This window comes from Balaenoptera ricei, chromosome 1 (assembly GCF_028023285.1).
Source record: "Balaenoptera ricei isolate mBalRic1 chromosome 1, mBalRic1.hap2, whole genome shotgun sequence".
NCBI classification, from domain to species: Eukaryota; Metazoa; Chordata; class Mammalia; order Artiodactyla; family Balaenopteridae; genus Balaenoptera; species Balaenoptera ricei.
In genome coordinates this window covers 20481738-20495695 of record NC_082639.1, presented here as the reverse complement: position 1 = coordinate 20495695, position 13958 = coordinate 20481738, and the positions used below count along the sequence as shown (strand labels likewise).

The 13958-nt window shown below is 56.7% G+C and overlaps 4 protein-coding genes across 4 annotated transcripts; 2 read left to right on the top strand and 2 right to left on the bottom strand.

Annotated features, from left to right (window-relative positions):
• The first annotated feature begins 2599 nt into the window (after positions 1–2599).
• Positions 2600–3090, top strand: ZNF593OS (ZNF593 opposite strand). The gene is made up of 2 exons (XM_059895856.1): positions 2600–2667; positions 2944–3090. The coding sequence occupies exons 1-2, from the start codon at positions 2623–2625 to the stop codon at positions 3088–3090; spliced, it is 192 nt and encodes a 63-aa protein (XP_059751839.1). The 5' UTR covers positions 2600–2622.
• A 343-nt stretch (positions 3091–3433) lies between these two features.
• On the bottom strand, positions 3434–4414 carry ZNF593 (zinc finger protein 593). Its single transcript, XM_059895844.1, has 3 exons — positions 4115–4414; positions 3817–3879; positions 3434–3725 (listed from the first exon to the last, which is right to left on the bottom strand). The coding sequence occupies exons 1-3, from the start codon at positions 4312–4314 to the stop codon at positions 3584–3586; spliced, it is 405 nt and encodes a 134-aa protein (XP_059751827.1). The 5' UTR covers positions 4315–4414; the 3' UTR covers positions 3434–3583.
• A 1293-nt stretch (positions 4415–5707) lies between these two features.
• On the top strand, positions 5708–9138 carry C1H1orf232 (chromosome 1 C1orf232 homolog). The gene is made up of 4 exons (XM_059895833.1): positions 5708–5791; positions 7132–7215; positions 7327–7424; positions 8847–9138. Exons 1-4 carry the CDS (start codon positions 5708–5710, stop codon positions 9136–9138), a joined length of 558 nt encoding a protein of 185 aa, XP_059751816.1.
• A 1362-nt stretch (positions 9139–10500) lies between these two features.
• Positions 10501–13390, bottom strand: FAM110D (family with sequence similarity 110 member D). The gene is made up of 2 exons (XM_059895820.1): positions 13327–13390; positions 10501–11497 (listed from the first exon to the last, which is right to left on the bottom strand). Exons 1-2 carry the CDS (start codon positions 13332–13334, stop codon positions 10591–10593), a joined length of 915 nt encoding a protein of 304 aa, XP_059751803.1. The 5' UTR covers positions 13335–13390; the 3' UTR covers positions 10501–10590.
• Between the last annotated feature and the right edge of the window lie 568 nt (positions 13391–13958).

The following is a 13958-nucleotide window of genomic DNA, read 5'->3' as shown; positions in this document are numbered from 1 at the left end:
CGCGCAGGCTCAGTAATTGTGGCTCACGGGCCCAGTTGCTCTGTGGCATGTGGGATCTTCCCAGACCAGGGCTCAAACCCATGTCCCCTGCATTGGCAGGCAGATTCTCAACCACTGCACCACCAGGGAAGCCCTATACTCAATATTTGGTACTAATCTATAAGGGAAAAGAATTTGAATATATATGCGAGAATATATATATATATTCTTGGACCTCCCTGGTGGTCCAGTGGTTAAGACGCTGTGCTTACACTGCAGGGGGCACGGGTTTGATCCCTGGTCGGGGAAGTTCCGCATGCTGTGTGGTGCGGCCAAAAAAAGAAAAAATATATATATATAATATGTATTCTAATATTATATATATATATATATATATATATATATCACTGAATCACTTTGCTGTACACCTGAAACTAACACATTGTAAATTAACTACATCTCAATTAAAAAAAAAAATCAGTTCTGGGAATTCCCTGGTGGTCCAGTGGGTAAGACTCCGTGCTCCCAATTCAGGGGGCCTGGGTTAGATCCCTGGTCGGGGAACTAGATTCCACATGCCGCAACTAAGAGTCTGCATGCTGCAACTAAAAAAGATCCCGCGTGCCTCAACTAAGACCCAGGGCAGCCAAAAAAAAAAAAAAAAAAGTCAGTTCCACTTGCTATGTGACTGAGCCCACCCCTTACACCTCCCTGAACCTGTTTCTTCCCCTCTAAAAGCCGGGGGCTGGGGGGGATGTGACTAGACCTTAGCTCTGTGAGGATGTCTTTAAAATATTTTGAAATCTGTAACATGAGGTAGATATGAGTTATTATTGCTTTAATTCCGTGGGGAGGGGCCTGGGAGGCCTGCCGCCTCTGTGTCACCTAACTTGGAATCTCTACCAGTGCCCCAATACCTGGCCTCCAAAGCCTGTCATGATCTTGATTGTCACCCAGAGACCTGAAGTCTGAATTTGGCCCACAGATGTCCATGTGGTGTGTGTGTTTTGTCATCATTTAACAATTTCACATACAAATTGAGTTCTCTGAAACTTGGCCAGCTCTGTTCACCCCATCCCACCTTCACACGTGGCATCAAACATGAGTGCAGATCGTCGGCTGCTTCCTTTCAAGGGGACTCCAGCTCACCACGTCCCCACAGGACTTGCTCCCTCATTTGTGAACCAGTAGGCTCCCAATTTGCAACTTGGCCCTCACCTCTCTGGCTTTGGCCTTGGCCTCATGTCCTCATACGCTGCACTGTGTGTATCCCTTTAACACTCCTCGGTGCTTTCCCCTTTAATGTTTTTGCCTCTTCTTACACTGGCCTCCCCGTGGCACTCTGGGGAAACCCAATAAACACAGACCTATCTCCACCATCCTGATTTCATCAAACGCCTACCCTGAGCTGGCACAAGATAGAGGGGAGAAGCCAGCCAACCTCTGCCCTCCCTGAACTCACAATTCTGTAGGGGAGAAACCAACAAGAACTCACCACGTGTACTCAGATACTCCCTGTAAAGGACTGGGGTCCTAACAACCACACCAGTGCCTTTACTCTGGGCCCCCAACACGTGGCAGGGCTAGGCAGTTAGGGGCACAGTAAATGGCAGCTTCTATTTTGAAGGTAGTTTTATGAGTTTATGAAAGGTCTTTGGATCTATTTGCTGTAAAAATTTCAGCGATAACAGTAGGTCATTAAGTGGAAGGAGGACGTGCCCTTTCCCCAGCATGTCCCCATCCTGTTGCCCAGGTTGGGCCACTGTTAAGTTTTCTGGGTGTTCTTCCATTCTCTCTATATGCAGATACTCCACATGCTATTCTGGAAATATGCTTGTCCCCCCACATTTTTATGAGTTAATCAATACCAAATGAAATCAGACGAATAATGCCCAGCACAGTCAGCTACTATTTTTTCTTTTTGGCCACGCCACGTGGCTTGCAGGATCCAGGTATTGAACCCAAGCCATGGCAGTGAAAGCCTGGAATCCTAACCACTAGGCCACCAGGGAACTCCCAGTCAGTTACTATTTTTTAGCACACCTCAGACAGCTTTCTTAAGATGCAGATCTTTTATTATTGTCCCCAAGCTGAGGTAGGGAAGTCCCTACAGGAACTCCATCTTGGGGAAAGGGGTGGAATGTGCCTTCCCCCAAGGTAGGTGTGGTTGATCCAACAGAAACCAAGTGAAAAAGGCCTATTCCTGTTTGGAGGGGGTGCTAATAAGGCACCCAACCCCTCCTTTGCTGAGAGCTGACTGGTGACATCCAATCATCTGAGGTAGGGTTAGGGCCACGACCAGGGCTGGGAGGCCCTCCCATACCTGGTCCAGGCCTGAGACTTCTCAACACTGCCAGGCCTCTCCTGCCTACCCGGCCTGGACTCCCTGGTGGGTGGGGGAGGTGCTGCTCAGGCCTGATGCTGATCTCTCCTGACAGCTGCTCCTAAGGCTGGCAGGGCGGGCAGGCGGGGGAAGGGACAGATTTAAAGGTCTAGCTGCCCCGCCCCCTGCCAGACCTGGGAAGGCAGACGCTGGTGAGCATCCTCTCTGTCCTGATTTCCGCTTCTTGGTACCATGAACGCCACTGGCCCTCATTCCCGCTTCCATCCCACAGGACATCAGGAAGGCTAGCGGCACCCACCATGCGATTTCGACGCCTGACACCTGGCTACTTCCGAGTGCTACAGGTAAGCACCCCAAATGGTGGCTTCTGGGACCGACCCCTTCCTCCCCCTACCACGGCTGGGATGATACCCAGCAGCCAGGCTGTCACGTTCCCTGCCGCCTGAGCAGCCAGGGCCCACATAGGCAGTGAAGCGAGAGGGATTGGGGTGGAATCTCCCTGGGGCAGCAATGGTATCCATATCTCCTTCCCTCAGCTGTAGCTTCTCAGCCCCTTTCTACCCCCCACCTTCCCAGAAGTCTCAGCTGACCCCTCAGGTGGACCCTCTGTGCACCTCCAGATGCAGATAGCCGGGGAGCTGAAGGCAGAGCCCCGGAGTCCGCTGGTGGGGATCGTGGCTGCACTGCTGGCTATCCTCGGGCTGGGCGGCTCCTGCTATGCTGTCTGGAAGATGGTGGGGCAGCGGCAGCCGCCACAGGCTCCATGATGAAGTGGGCAGCCTCTCACCTGGGCCCTGGGGGGTAGGTGACTCGCGGGGGCTACAATCTCAGGAGCCTACTTCTTTTCTGGGGGGGGGGGGTCACTCCCTGCCCTCATTGGAAGCAAGATAGTATAAACCTGATCCTATCCATCCCCCCCACACACCTGGGCTGCAATGGGGGGCTTCAGCTCAGATGCCAGGATCCCTGAGGGAAGGAAAGGATGCAGGTTCTAAAGCTGAATCAAGTAGGGAGTAAACACCCTGGGCCCTGTACACAGGAGTAGAGAGAAACCCTTACAGGGCTTGAATTTGGAGGAGTGGCCTGGAGGTTAGCGAGTCAGAGGCAAGCTCTCTTTATCCAGTTCTTTTATTGGGAGGGAGGGCACCCGGAAGAGGCCGTCTACTTCCCAAACCAAAAGAGACTGGCAAAGTCTCTCCCAGCCTGGCCCTTGCACCACTGTCCATGGGCAGCTCCTCTGCCTTGCATCCTCAGGCCATGTCAGGTAGACGTGTCCATCTCAGGGATCGCGGTGGATACTTCTGTGGGCACTGCCAGCCTTTGGGGAGGAACATAGGAACCCATACCCGCTGCCCTCTCTGCTTCTTCCTGACTGTAGGGCTCCACACTCAGCTGCTTCAGCCTGGGAAAAAGAATAGGAGTTGAGAGCTGACCAGATGCAAGCCCTATCTGCCCGGCACACATCCATCAATCCTCTGCTTACTCCTTCATACCTTTTCTTGTGGTCTTTGGATCGGAAGTGCGTCTTCAGGTTGGCAGAATCGATGAAGTACCTCCTGTAGGGATGGGGGGTAAGGAGGATAGTTAGAAGGTGATGCTTCTCAGGTACGCCTATTCCCCTGACCCTAGTTCATTCCCTGATGCTAGGCTCCGGGCTTGAAGGGATGGGAGGCCGGCAGACCCACTGGTCCCAGGAGAAGAGACCCTGCGCGTCCCGGGACCCGGATCTCACACCCCCGGCCCGTACCGCGGACCCTTCTCCTCCTCAGGCTGGGCCCGGCCGGAACTCACGCGCAGGCCAGACAGCGATGCAGGCCGCCCCCTGGCAGGTCGGGATCGGGTTCCGCGGCTGGGTCTGGCCGGGGCCGTGCGGCAACCTGGGGCCGCAAATCGCGGTGAATCTCATCCAGGTCCGGCTGCCGCCTCTTCGCCTTCATCTGGCGGGCCAGGGAGTGCGCTCGGTGCGCGCCCGTCCGGCGGGAGCGACCCATGGCGGGTGACAGCAGGACTAGGGGTTCCAGAGCCGAGTTGGGAGAACACGTGTGGGCGCTTCCGGACTGCTCAATGACGCCTTGTGACGCCCTGGGAATGATCAAGCTCTGCCAGACCGCCTCTGATGACGTCACTTGCGCGGGCCGCGCCTCGAGCGCCCCCAGGCGGCCGTCGACGTCAGTGACGGAGCTCGGGGCCGGGCCCCACGAAGCGTCCTCTTCCGTCGCTGGAGAGGCAGGGTGGTGTGTGCCTTGGGGGGATGCCGGCCCGTCCGCTGCCCTGCCTGCCCCGCCTGGCCCACAGCACCGTCCTCTGGCCTTACCACCCCTTCCTGGTTCCCAGATCTTAGACTCCGCGTTGCGGGTTGCGGGGGGGGATGCTGCATCATTGGGAGGAACTGAAAAATGTCTGTGATGTTAATAAATTAATAAATGAATGAGAGTGAATAAGTTTGGGATCCCGGCCCCCACAGAAATACCTCTAGTCCCTGAGAAAGCCCTCGCCACTTCTCACTCCTCCCCAGTTATTCCTCCCCAGAGATCACAGTGCTTAGGCGTACTGTCAGACTCAAGAGGGGTCAGCTCCTCTCACAAGAAAAGGAGATGCTCACAGAAGGACCTCCCATCTTTGAGCCCCTTTTCTGAGCCCTGGACTCCCAGGCATGGGCTGGCATCAAAGGGAGAGATACAGCCCAGGTGTTGTGTGCTCAGAGTGGGGAGAGGGCCAGAGAGCCTTTCCCCATGCACCAGAGCCTGGTGCCTTCCAGGCTGACCAGAGGAACTCAGCAATAATTCAGGAGCTCCGGTTCTTTGGAACCTGTTGCCAGGAAACAGGGAGACCAGCACGTGCATCCCTGGGGAGAGGAATCAGTTTCCAGCCCAGACAAAGCAGGGAAATGTAAGCCCAGGGCACCGACTGGGAGCCTTGGGACCTTCCCACTCCAGTTCACAGAGGCTGAGTGCAGACATAGGGCAGAGCCCTGTTGAGGGCACAGCTGGTATGGCTACAGTCACAGGGGAGCCACTGTGGGTCCTGAGCCCAAGGACTTTGTAAATGGAATTCGTGAATGAAAGAGGATATTTCTGGAGCCATTTCAAATGATCAAATTCAAGAACTCTTAGGCCCAGGAAGGAGGCTTCTGTGGAGGGAGTCTTCATTGTTCTTGGCGAATATGGGTCAAGACGAGGGGCTGAAGTGGCAGAAGCTGGCTCTCACCACAGACTCCTTTGGATCGGGTTCACCTGCTGGGCACTGTGCCATCTGGGGAGGCTGGTGCATCTTTAATGAGGTCACCTGATCCCTGGGACAGGCTCTCAGCCTCACCAAGTTCCTGGAGCCAGACACACTGGGTGCTTCCCGTGCCTGGGTGCCAGGCCCATTTCCCCTGCAGCCATGAACCAAGCCTTCTGGAAAACCTACAAGTCCAAAGTGCTACAGACCCTGAGTGGGGAATCTGAGGAGGACCTGGCAGAGGAGGTGGGTAATATCCTGCTTGCTGGATGGGGCATGGGCAGAGGGGCAGCAGGAGTGAAAGATACTAAGAAGGGCAAGGGACTGGCTATGAGAGAGAGAGAAAGAGATTTGTGCAGAAGCAACTGGCAATTCATGGATGACCAACGGCACGGTGCAGTGTCAGAAAGTCAGGACGTTCCAGAAAACGAAGGAAGAAAAGAAGACTTGGGGGGCACTGGAGGAGTGGTCACGGTCTCCAAAGATCTCAAGGGCTGCCACACGGAAGGGATCCTTTTAGGACCCATGTGTAGTACCTACACAGATACACTCAGCTTGACACAACTTTCTAATGGGCAGAGCTGAGCAAAAGCAGGATGACTCGCCTTGAGAGGAAGCAAGCCCCCGGGAAGTAGGGGAAGTGGCACTTGTACACTGAGGGTTACTGTAGCAGCATCAGAACAGAGCCATACTTGGACCATGTTTGTTCTGACATTTAAAAATAAAAATTGAAAAGGTTCCAAAACAGTCTTATCTCTGGAGGCTGTGATAAATGGCAATTGCACAAATAGATATGGCAGAGGCAGGAACTAGTGCTGGGGTGTGTGTATGTCAGTGTGAACACGTGTATGTCTACACAGGTTGGTGTCTAGGGCTGGCCCTGTGTAGAAGTATCTGTGGGTCAGTATTGGGATTGGTGTCCATGTGGAATCCCCAGTTAAGGTGTGTGTGCAGGTGTGAACTGGTTACAGGTATTTTCAGGTGTGTTTTTTGGGGGCAGAAGTCTACAGAGGCATGCAGGCATTCGCAGGTACTGTGTTTGTATGGCGTGTGTGTTTGGGTGTGTGTGAACATCTGTGTCTTGGTGTCTGTGGATGGGTGGAGAGGTTTTGTGTGCTGTGAGTGGGCCTCCATGCAGCTGTCTTCAGTTGTGGAAGTGCACAGGTGTGAATGGTATAATTGTGTAAGTGTCCTTGTGTAGGTGCCTCACAGCACATATATCTGTGTACATACAGGTGAGGAGCTGTAGCCATGTGGAGACACGCTCCTGTACAGGTGTGTGTCTACATTGGCGTGCAAGCCCTTGTCCACATGTTTTGCAGTGTGTATGCATGTGTCTGTGGGTGGGCAGGTATGTGAGCTCAAAGGTGTCTGCAGGGATTGACTGTACAGCAAATGTGTGTGACAGGTAGCTTTGCGTAGAGGTACAGCTGCGTGTATTTTTGGAGGGTGTCAGGGGCCTAGGTGTGCGTCTTGTTCCTTGGGGTTTGGAGTGCCAAGTCTATGTGTACCAGGCTAGCAGTGGGGGAGGGAGGTCGTATTCCTCTGGGACCTCTCTCATGCTGGGTAGGGGTCTTGTGTCCCAGAAGGAGAACCCAGCGTTAGTGGAATCTGAGGCGGCAGAACCAGCTGAAGAGGCCTTCAATCCCATGTCACAGCTGGCCCGCCGGGTGAGTTCTCCCGTCTTCCACCCCAACCCTGGGGAGCCTGGCAGAAGCCGCTGTGGAGTCCTGGGAGGTGGTGCTGGGGGCCCTCCTTGACTCCCAGCCCCTCTCTCCCAGGTTCAGGGGGTTGGGGCGAAAGGCTGGCTGACAATGTCGTCTCTGTTTAACAAAGAAGACGAGGACAAGCTGCTGCCACCAGAGCCCTGTGCTGACCAGTACGTGTGTGTGTGTGTTGAGGGGGTCTGGGATGGGCCTGGGGATCCCCTTCTTCTATGTCCTTTCCTTCTGGTTTGTTTGTCTTTCTGACTACAGAGGACTGGGGAGGGCCAGCCCCTGGCTGCTTCTGTTTCTTTCAGCAGGAAAGAGGCCCAATCAGCATATCTGGGAGATTAGGTTAGATCTCAGGAGGAATTTACCAGCTGTTGGGATTGAGATGCTAAAAGGTATTATGGGCTCTCTCTCCCCATCCATGTGGGAGGGGTCATCTCCCTAGAATAAGGGAACCCAGGAGAGAAGTTTTAGGTGTTTGGAACAGAGAGTGGTTCAGATCAGTGGTTCCCAAGTATTGGTCTAAACCCTCATCCTCCCAGGGAACTTGAGACAAACACAAATTCCCAGACCCTCCCTCAAAGATTTTGATTCAGCTGTTGGCTGAGGCCTGGTATCTATATTTTCAGCGAGCTCCCTGAAGACTTGAGGACAATAGTTTAGGAACCACTGTCTTAGCAGGTCTTTGATGCTGGGGGCGTAGAGGGTCAGACCCAGGGCCTTGTCTTCCTCCTAGCTCTATTCTGGCACACACTCCATCTCTGCCCTTTCCTCCAGCCCAGTCACATTTCCCTTTTGGCATTCCCCTATTCCTTTCTTCCCCAGGGTCCCCCTGACCCACCCATCTCTCCTGCCCCAGGGTTCCTTTTCTCCCTCCCGCATCCCCTCTCCCTACCTCAAGCCTCATCACTGCTCCTTGATTGCCCTTCCCCCCACAACTACTTGCTACCTCCATAGTCCCCCTCTCCCCTAAGCCTTTGATCTAGGCCTTTCTCCTTCCCTCGGGGTCGCTCCACCCATCCTTCTCCCCAGCGTCGCTCATTTTTCTGGACCCTCTTTTCCTCCATCCCAGAGCCAGACCCCTGTCCCCGCCCCGTCTCTTTCCCCAGGGCTCTGCCCTCGTGTTCCTGAACGACCGCCCCCAGAATCTGACCCCGCCCCCTCCCCGGATCTAACGTTCCCATTCGGGTCCCACAGTCTCTTCGAATCCTTCCGCCCGTCCCTCTCTCAGGCCTCGTCCTCCTCCACCTTCCCAGACCCCGCGCCTCTGGCTCCCCTCCTCTGGCCTCGCCCCTCTCCTCTACCCTAAACCCCTGACCCCAGCTCTCTCCCCAGGGATCCTGATCCCGGTCCCCTCTTCCCAGACCCCTCACCTAATCCCCTGACCCTGTCCCACCCCAGGCCCCTTTCCCAGTGCCTCTGAGCCCTCCCCTTGCCTCCAGGCCCTGCCCCCAGTCTCCCGGGCCCCTCCAGCCCCTGACCTCACCCGGGCCCCACTGGCCCCACTACTGGTCCCTTGACCCCGCCTCCTGTCCTTTGTCCTCTCCGGGGCCTCTCGGCCAGCCCCTGACCCCGCCTCTCTCCTGCAGCCCGCTGGCGGCGCAGCCCTCCGCTCAGGCGGCGGCGGCAGCAGCGGCGGAGACGCGCGGGCCCGGGTTCTGGGACGCGTTCGCCAGCAGGTGGCAGCAGCAGCAGCAGGCGGCGGCAGCGTCCATGCTGCGCGGCGCGGAACCCACCCCGGATCAGGACCCTGAAGCCGGGGACGAGGCCACCGAGCGCCCCGAGCCGCGGGAAGCCGATCCCGCAGCCGGTTTCAAGTGGGGCTTCCTCACCCACAAACTGGCCGAGATGAGGGTGAAAGCTGCGCCCAAGGGCGACTAGTCTGCCGGCCTAACTGGGCGACCGCTCCTCCCCTCCCGCGATAAAAAATACCCTGGCCCGACACCCCGTGTGACCGCGTGCTTTTGTCTGTACGGCGGGGAAGGCTGCTTTTGGGTGGGCGACCTCAGGGCGGGGTCCAGCTGGAGTGGTCCTCGCCTTCTCCCCCCACAAACGTACAAGGAGAAAATGACCAGAGACCTCCCAGGTATCAGGATAGATTGTGTTCGATTTAGGGTACAACTTTCCAGGAATCTGGGGAACCCTAAAGGACAAGTCCCGCCGCCCTGTCCAGCCCCTTTTAGTTCGGCAAACGTTCCTTGTGGCCTTGCTACGTGGGCTGTCCCTGTACTAGGGGAAGGTCAGTGACTAACAAGAGAACCCAGACTACCAGCGGGTCCCACACAAGGTGATAAGTTGAAGCACAAAAATAAGGCTGTAGTTGGGAGCTCAGAGGAGATGAGCCCGGCTGGGAAATTCAGGAGTTCCTGAGAGAGAATGCATATATGTAATCTTAGAAGGATGAGTGGAGAGAAAGGGGAAGGTAACCCAGGCAAAGGAAGGAGGCCGTGAACAAAGGCTTACAGGTGTGAACGTGTGAGGAAAACAGGTGACCTTGTTTGTCTTTGAGGGAAAGGAAGACAGTGACAAGATGTGAGGCTGCGGGTTGGCAAAGTCCTGGTTTGAAGAGTCCTTTATTGTCCTCGATTCTGGATCCTCCACATCTCAGCCCTTCATATCTAGTAACCAAAACGGGTAGCAAAGCTCCAGGAATGGGAGCCTTCAGGGGCTGGTGAACCCCAGATTTCTGGAGCACACCCCTCCCCAAAACTCCCCAAACGCGCGATTCCCGGCTCCCAGCTCTAATTTGGACCCTCCTGGGGGGTCGGTGGCGGAGACGATCATAATAGTGTTAGTGCTAATTCGGTAGTGGTCATAGCGGCTTCGTTTATTGAGCACCTCCTACATGCCGGGAACTTTGCCAAGCGCTTTGTGACCATTTCAAATATACTTCGATCACCGAGGGGTGTGTCTGCTGTCCCGAGAGGCACAGTCAGACTGAAACCCACACTCCAAAACCCTCGCGCGTCTGCTCTGTAATCCAGCCTCTCTACTCCTTTAAATAACTTTTTGACTTTATTCAGCATGTTCTCTGATCTCCCACCCCAGTCTTCACTCGCCCAGTCTTCACTAGCCTCCCGGCCTCCACAGGGGCCACGAGGTCGCCCCCTCCCCGTCCGCTGCCTGCGCCGGGAAGGGCCTTCGGGATCTTTTTGTCCCATCCTCCCGAGGTTCACGAGGGGAAACCGAGATCCAAAGGGAAGGGTTTGCCCAAAGGCACCCGGCGCGTTAGAGGCAGGGTGTCCCTGCCCGTGCCTGGGTCCAGCCCCGCGCTCACCCCTTGCCCTTCCCGGACCCCGGACTCCACCAGAGCCTGCTCACGAGCGGCGGCGGTCACACCTCGGACTCGCGCGGCGGGCCGCGGGCGCGCTGGCAGCCGTACAGCCACTGGATGACGCGCGCGTTGCGCTCCACCACCGACACCTGGGGGCGCCCGTCCCGCGCCGAGCCCCCCGCTTCCGAGCCACCGCCCTCCGCACGGTCCCGGCGTTCTGTGCCGCCGTCGCTGGACGTCCAGTCGCTGGCGTCCCCAGAGCCGGGCGGCGGCGACGTTCCGGGCTGGGGGCTGGCGTCGGCACCCCAGCTCTGTGGAGAGAAGCGCTCGGCGCCCAGCACCTCTACCAGCGCGCGCTCCAGACCGCAGTAGTTGAAGAAGCGCTCCTTCTCCGACAGGGGCAGCGAGCACGTGGGGCACAATGCCCGCTTTCCCGCTGCTTCTGGGGCATCTTGGGGCGCGGCCCAACCCCCAGGAGCCGGGGGTCGCTCCGTTGAGCCTGGGCTGCTTGAAGCGACGTCTCGGGGGGCGCCCAGGAAGAGGCGACGCACCAGCCCCTGGCCCTTGGCGTTCTCTTTGTTCACTGAAGCCTTGCAGTCCCGCTTCTGGCGGTAGAAGATGAGGGAATCAGGCCTTGGCAGCCGCCTGCCACTGCCCCGGCGGGCGGGTCTGGGCGTCCTGGGCGATGGAGGGGGCCCCAGTTCGTTGCAGGGGTGCGGGGTGAGCGGCCCGGGACCCCCACGCAGAGCTGGCTCCTGGCGTCGCGCTATCACCTGGTGCGTCTTGACATACTTGGCTTTGTCGGCCTCCAGCCTCTCCACAGCGCTGGGGGTCCGTCCCCTGGATGGGGTGGAGGGAGAGGCCAGGAGCATCTTAGCAGAACTGGGCAGGACAGTGCCCCATAAGCCACTGGAGGTAGGCAGATAGTTGAGGAGCTGAGAGCAATTGGCTGGGGCCTCCTGGGACCTGTGGAGAAAGAGGAATGGTCAGGGGGAGAGTAGGAAATGTCCCTGCCCCTCTCCTGCAGGCATTCCGGGGAATAGGCTCAGCCAGCCACCCCCTCCCCCATCCAAGTCAGCCAGGTGCCATGCCCAGGGGGCAGAGGCTCAGGTATCCCTCCCACCCCCATCCCTCAAAGACAATGGGCAGGGGCTCCCTGGCCACCCAGAAACCTATGCCCCTTTGAGGGTGCCCCATTCTGGCCACAGGGCCATGCCAAGCAGGCATCAGCAAGCAGGACACTTGGAAAAGGAAATGGGGCTGGTCCCTGCCCAATTCCCGAAAGTAGCCTCAACCGGAAAAAATACCTCTTCCCAACCTAGCAACTTTGAGTCCAAGACAAGGAGGCTTCCCAGCCACATGCTGGCTCCAGCAGGACCCACCCATCCCGCCCCCAAACACAGAGGTCAGGGATATAACCACAGGGTAGGAGCCTCCAGTGATTGCAGTCAACTGCCCTGCCCAGGCCCGGCAGGGTCATCAGGGAAAGAGAGGGAGATGGTCACCAGGTCACTTCAGCCAGCTACCTGCCACCTGCTCTGTGCCCCTGCGAAGGGAATTCCACAATGCCCAACTGTATGCATCACCTTGTTTACCTCGGCATTTCCATTTCATAGAAGAGAAAACTGGCCCCGAGAGGAGGAGGCTTGTTCAGGTCTTACTGAGAATTTGGACACAGGACTGGAACCCAGATCTCTTGCTTTGCAGTCCAGAACTAGTTCAAAATGAGTATCTCACTTGCCTATCAAAACTTTCCTCTATGTTTTGCTTCTATTCCTGCTGCTATAAAACCAAGCACTTTCTGCTAGAGATTGGCCCCTTATCTCACTAAAAATTTCCTTCCACTAATTCTTCCCAATAACCTGCACTCCCAGAAATCTGCCCTCAGGGTCCCTCATCCTAAAACCCCGTGACCCTTCTCATATAGCTCCCTTCTGCTGGGGAAGGGGGGCCCGGAGGGGTTGTAAATCAAGAGCTGACAGTTCCCCTGGCAGTAACAGAATGGGCCACCCACACGGCTCAGTACACTCTACCCCATCCCTGTTTCCCTGCTCCCCCCATCCTCCATTCAGCTGAGAGGGACACATCAGTTCTGGGGGCTGAGGAGACCTCGGGTCTGCAGGCAACAAAGGAACAGAACTTGCCAGGGATGGGGGGAGGGGAGCCCTGGTAAGGGGCCTTGGGGGCAGAGACTCTGCCAACCCTACCCACCCCAGGGCAGCCTGTGTGTATACACACACACACACACACACACACACACACACACTTACATACACCCATCTAGGGTCTAGCAAGTCAGTCCATAGGTAGTTGGTGACTGGGAAACCAGACAGCAAGGAAAGCCTGGCAGTGCCCTCCTTCCTGCCTCCCAAGGACTAAACTTGGCAATAGGTCAGATTCCAAGGTCCCAGGAGGGCACTGTGCTTGTCTGACCTCAAGGGTACCCTCCCGTCCCCTCCTTCTCTTCCGAGCCCTGAGCAGGCGGCTATAAAAAGTTCCTAAACACAGGGACCAAAATAGTTTGCTGTCCACTGCCTCTTCCCTGCCTTCTGGGCTGCCTTGGTGCCCAACCACAGACATTCCACCCTAGAAGCCTGGCAGACATCCTTGTGCCCGCCATCCCTTTGCCCACCCTCTCCCAGTACTGGGCTTAGTGGTCCGAACTTTGCCCAAGCATTTGGCTTTGGATGCAGACGCAGGCTGGGGGACTGTGCTCACTGGCTTGGTGCCAGCCTCCTTGCCCTTGGGTCCCTGGGTGCCCTCCCACCCCAGCCCTGGACTCAGGATGCACTCACCTCTGCATGGTGAGGCTGAATGCCAGGGTCCCCAGGCAGGTCCAGACTGAAGGCAGGAGGGACAGCAGGGACTGGAAGTAACTTTGGTGGCAGCCAAACCTCACTCTCCACAGGAAAAGCCAAGAGAGCCTCCACCCCCCCAGGTTAACCCTTGCCTTCCTGACCTGGAGCCTGGCCTCTGTTAACCCCTTCCTGGTCACAGTCTCAGTGCTGGAGAGGACCTTTGGACCACATCCAGCTCCTTTACTTTACAGATGGTCATACGGTCCCTGACAGGTTAAGTGATTTGCACAGAGGCACAGTGAGCTTGGGGCACAGCCAGCACCCCAAACAAGGTCTCCTGATTCCCAAGCTTCCTCCAGAGGCCTGGGGTGGGGACATGCGATTCACATGGGGTCAGCCCCCTCTGCTGGGCCTTGGCAGATCCTCCTCATTCAGATGAGAAGGCGCAGGGTTCTAGTTAACCAGCTTTTTCCCTCTGTAGCAGGTTTAGACCTGTCCTGGTCCAGGTGTGTGGATGGTGTCAAGCTTGCTCTCCCGAGGGGTGAGGCCAGGAATCTGCAACCTAAAGGCAGGGGCAGTGGTGCTGCAGATGTGCCGGGTGAGCCCCTCCCAGCAAGTCTTGGCATGAA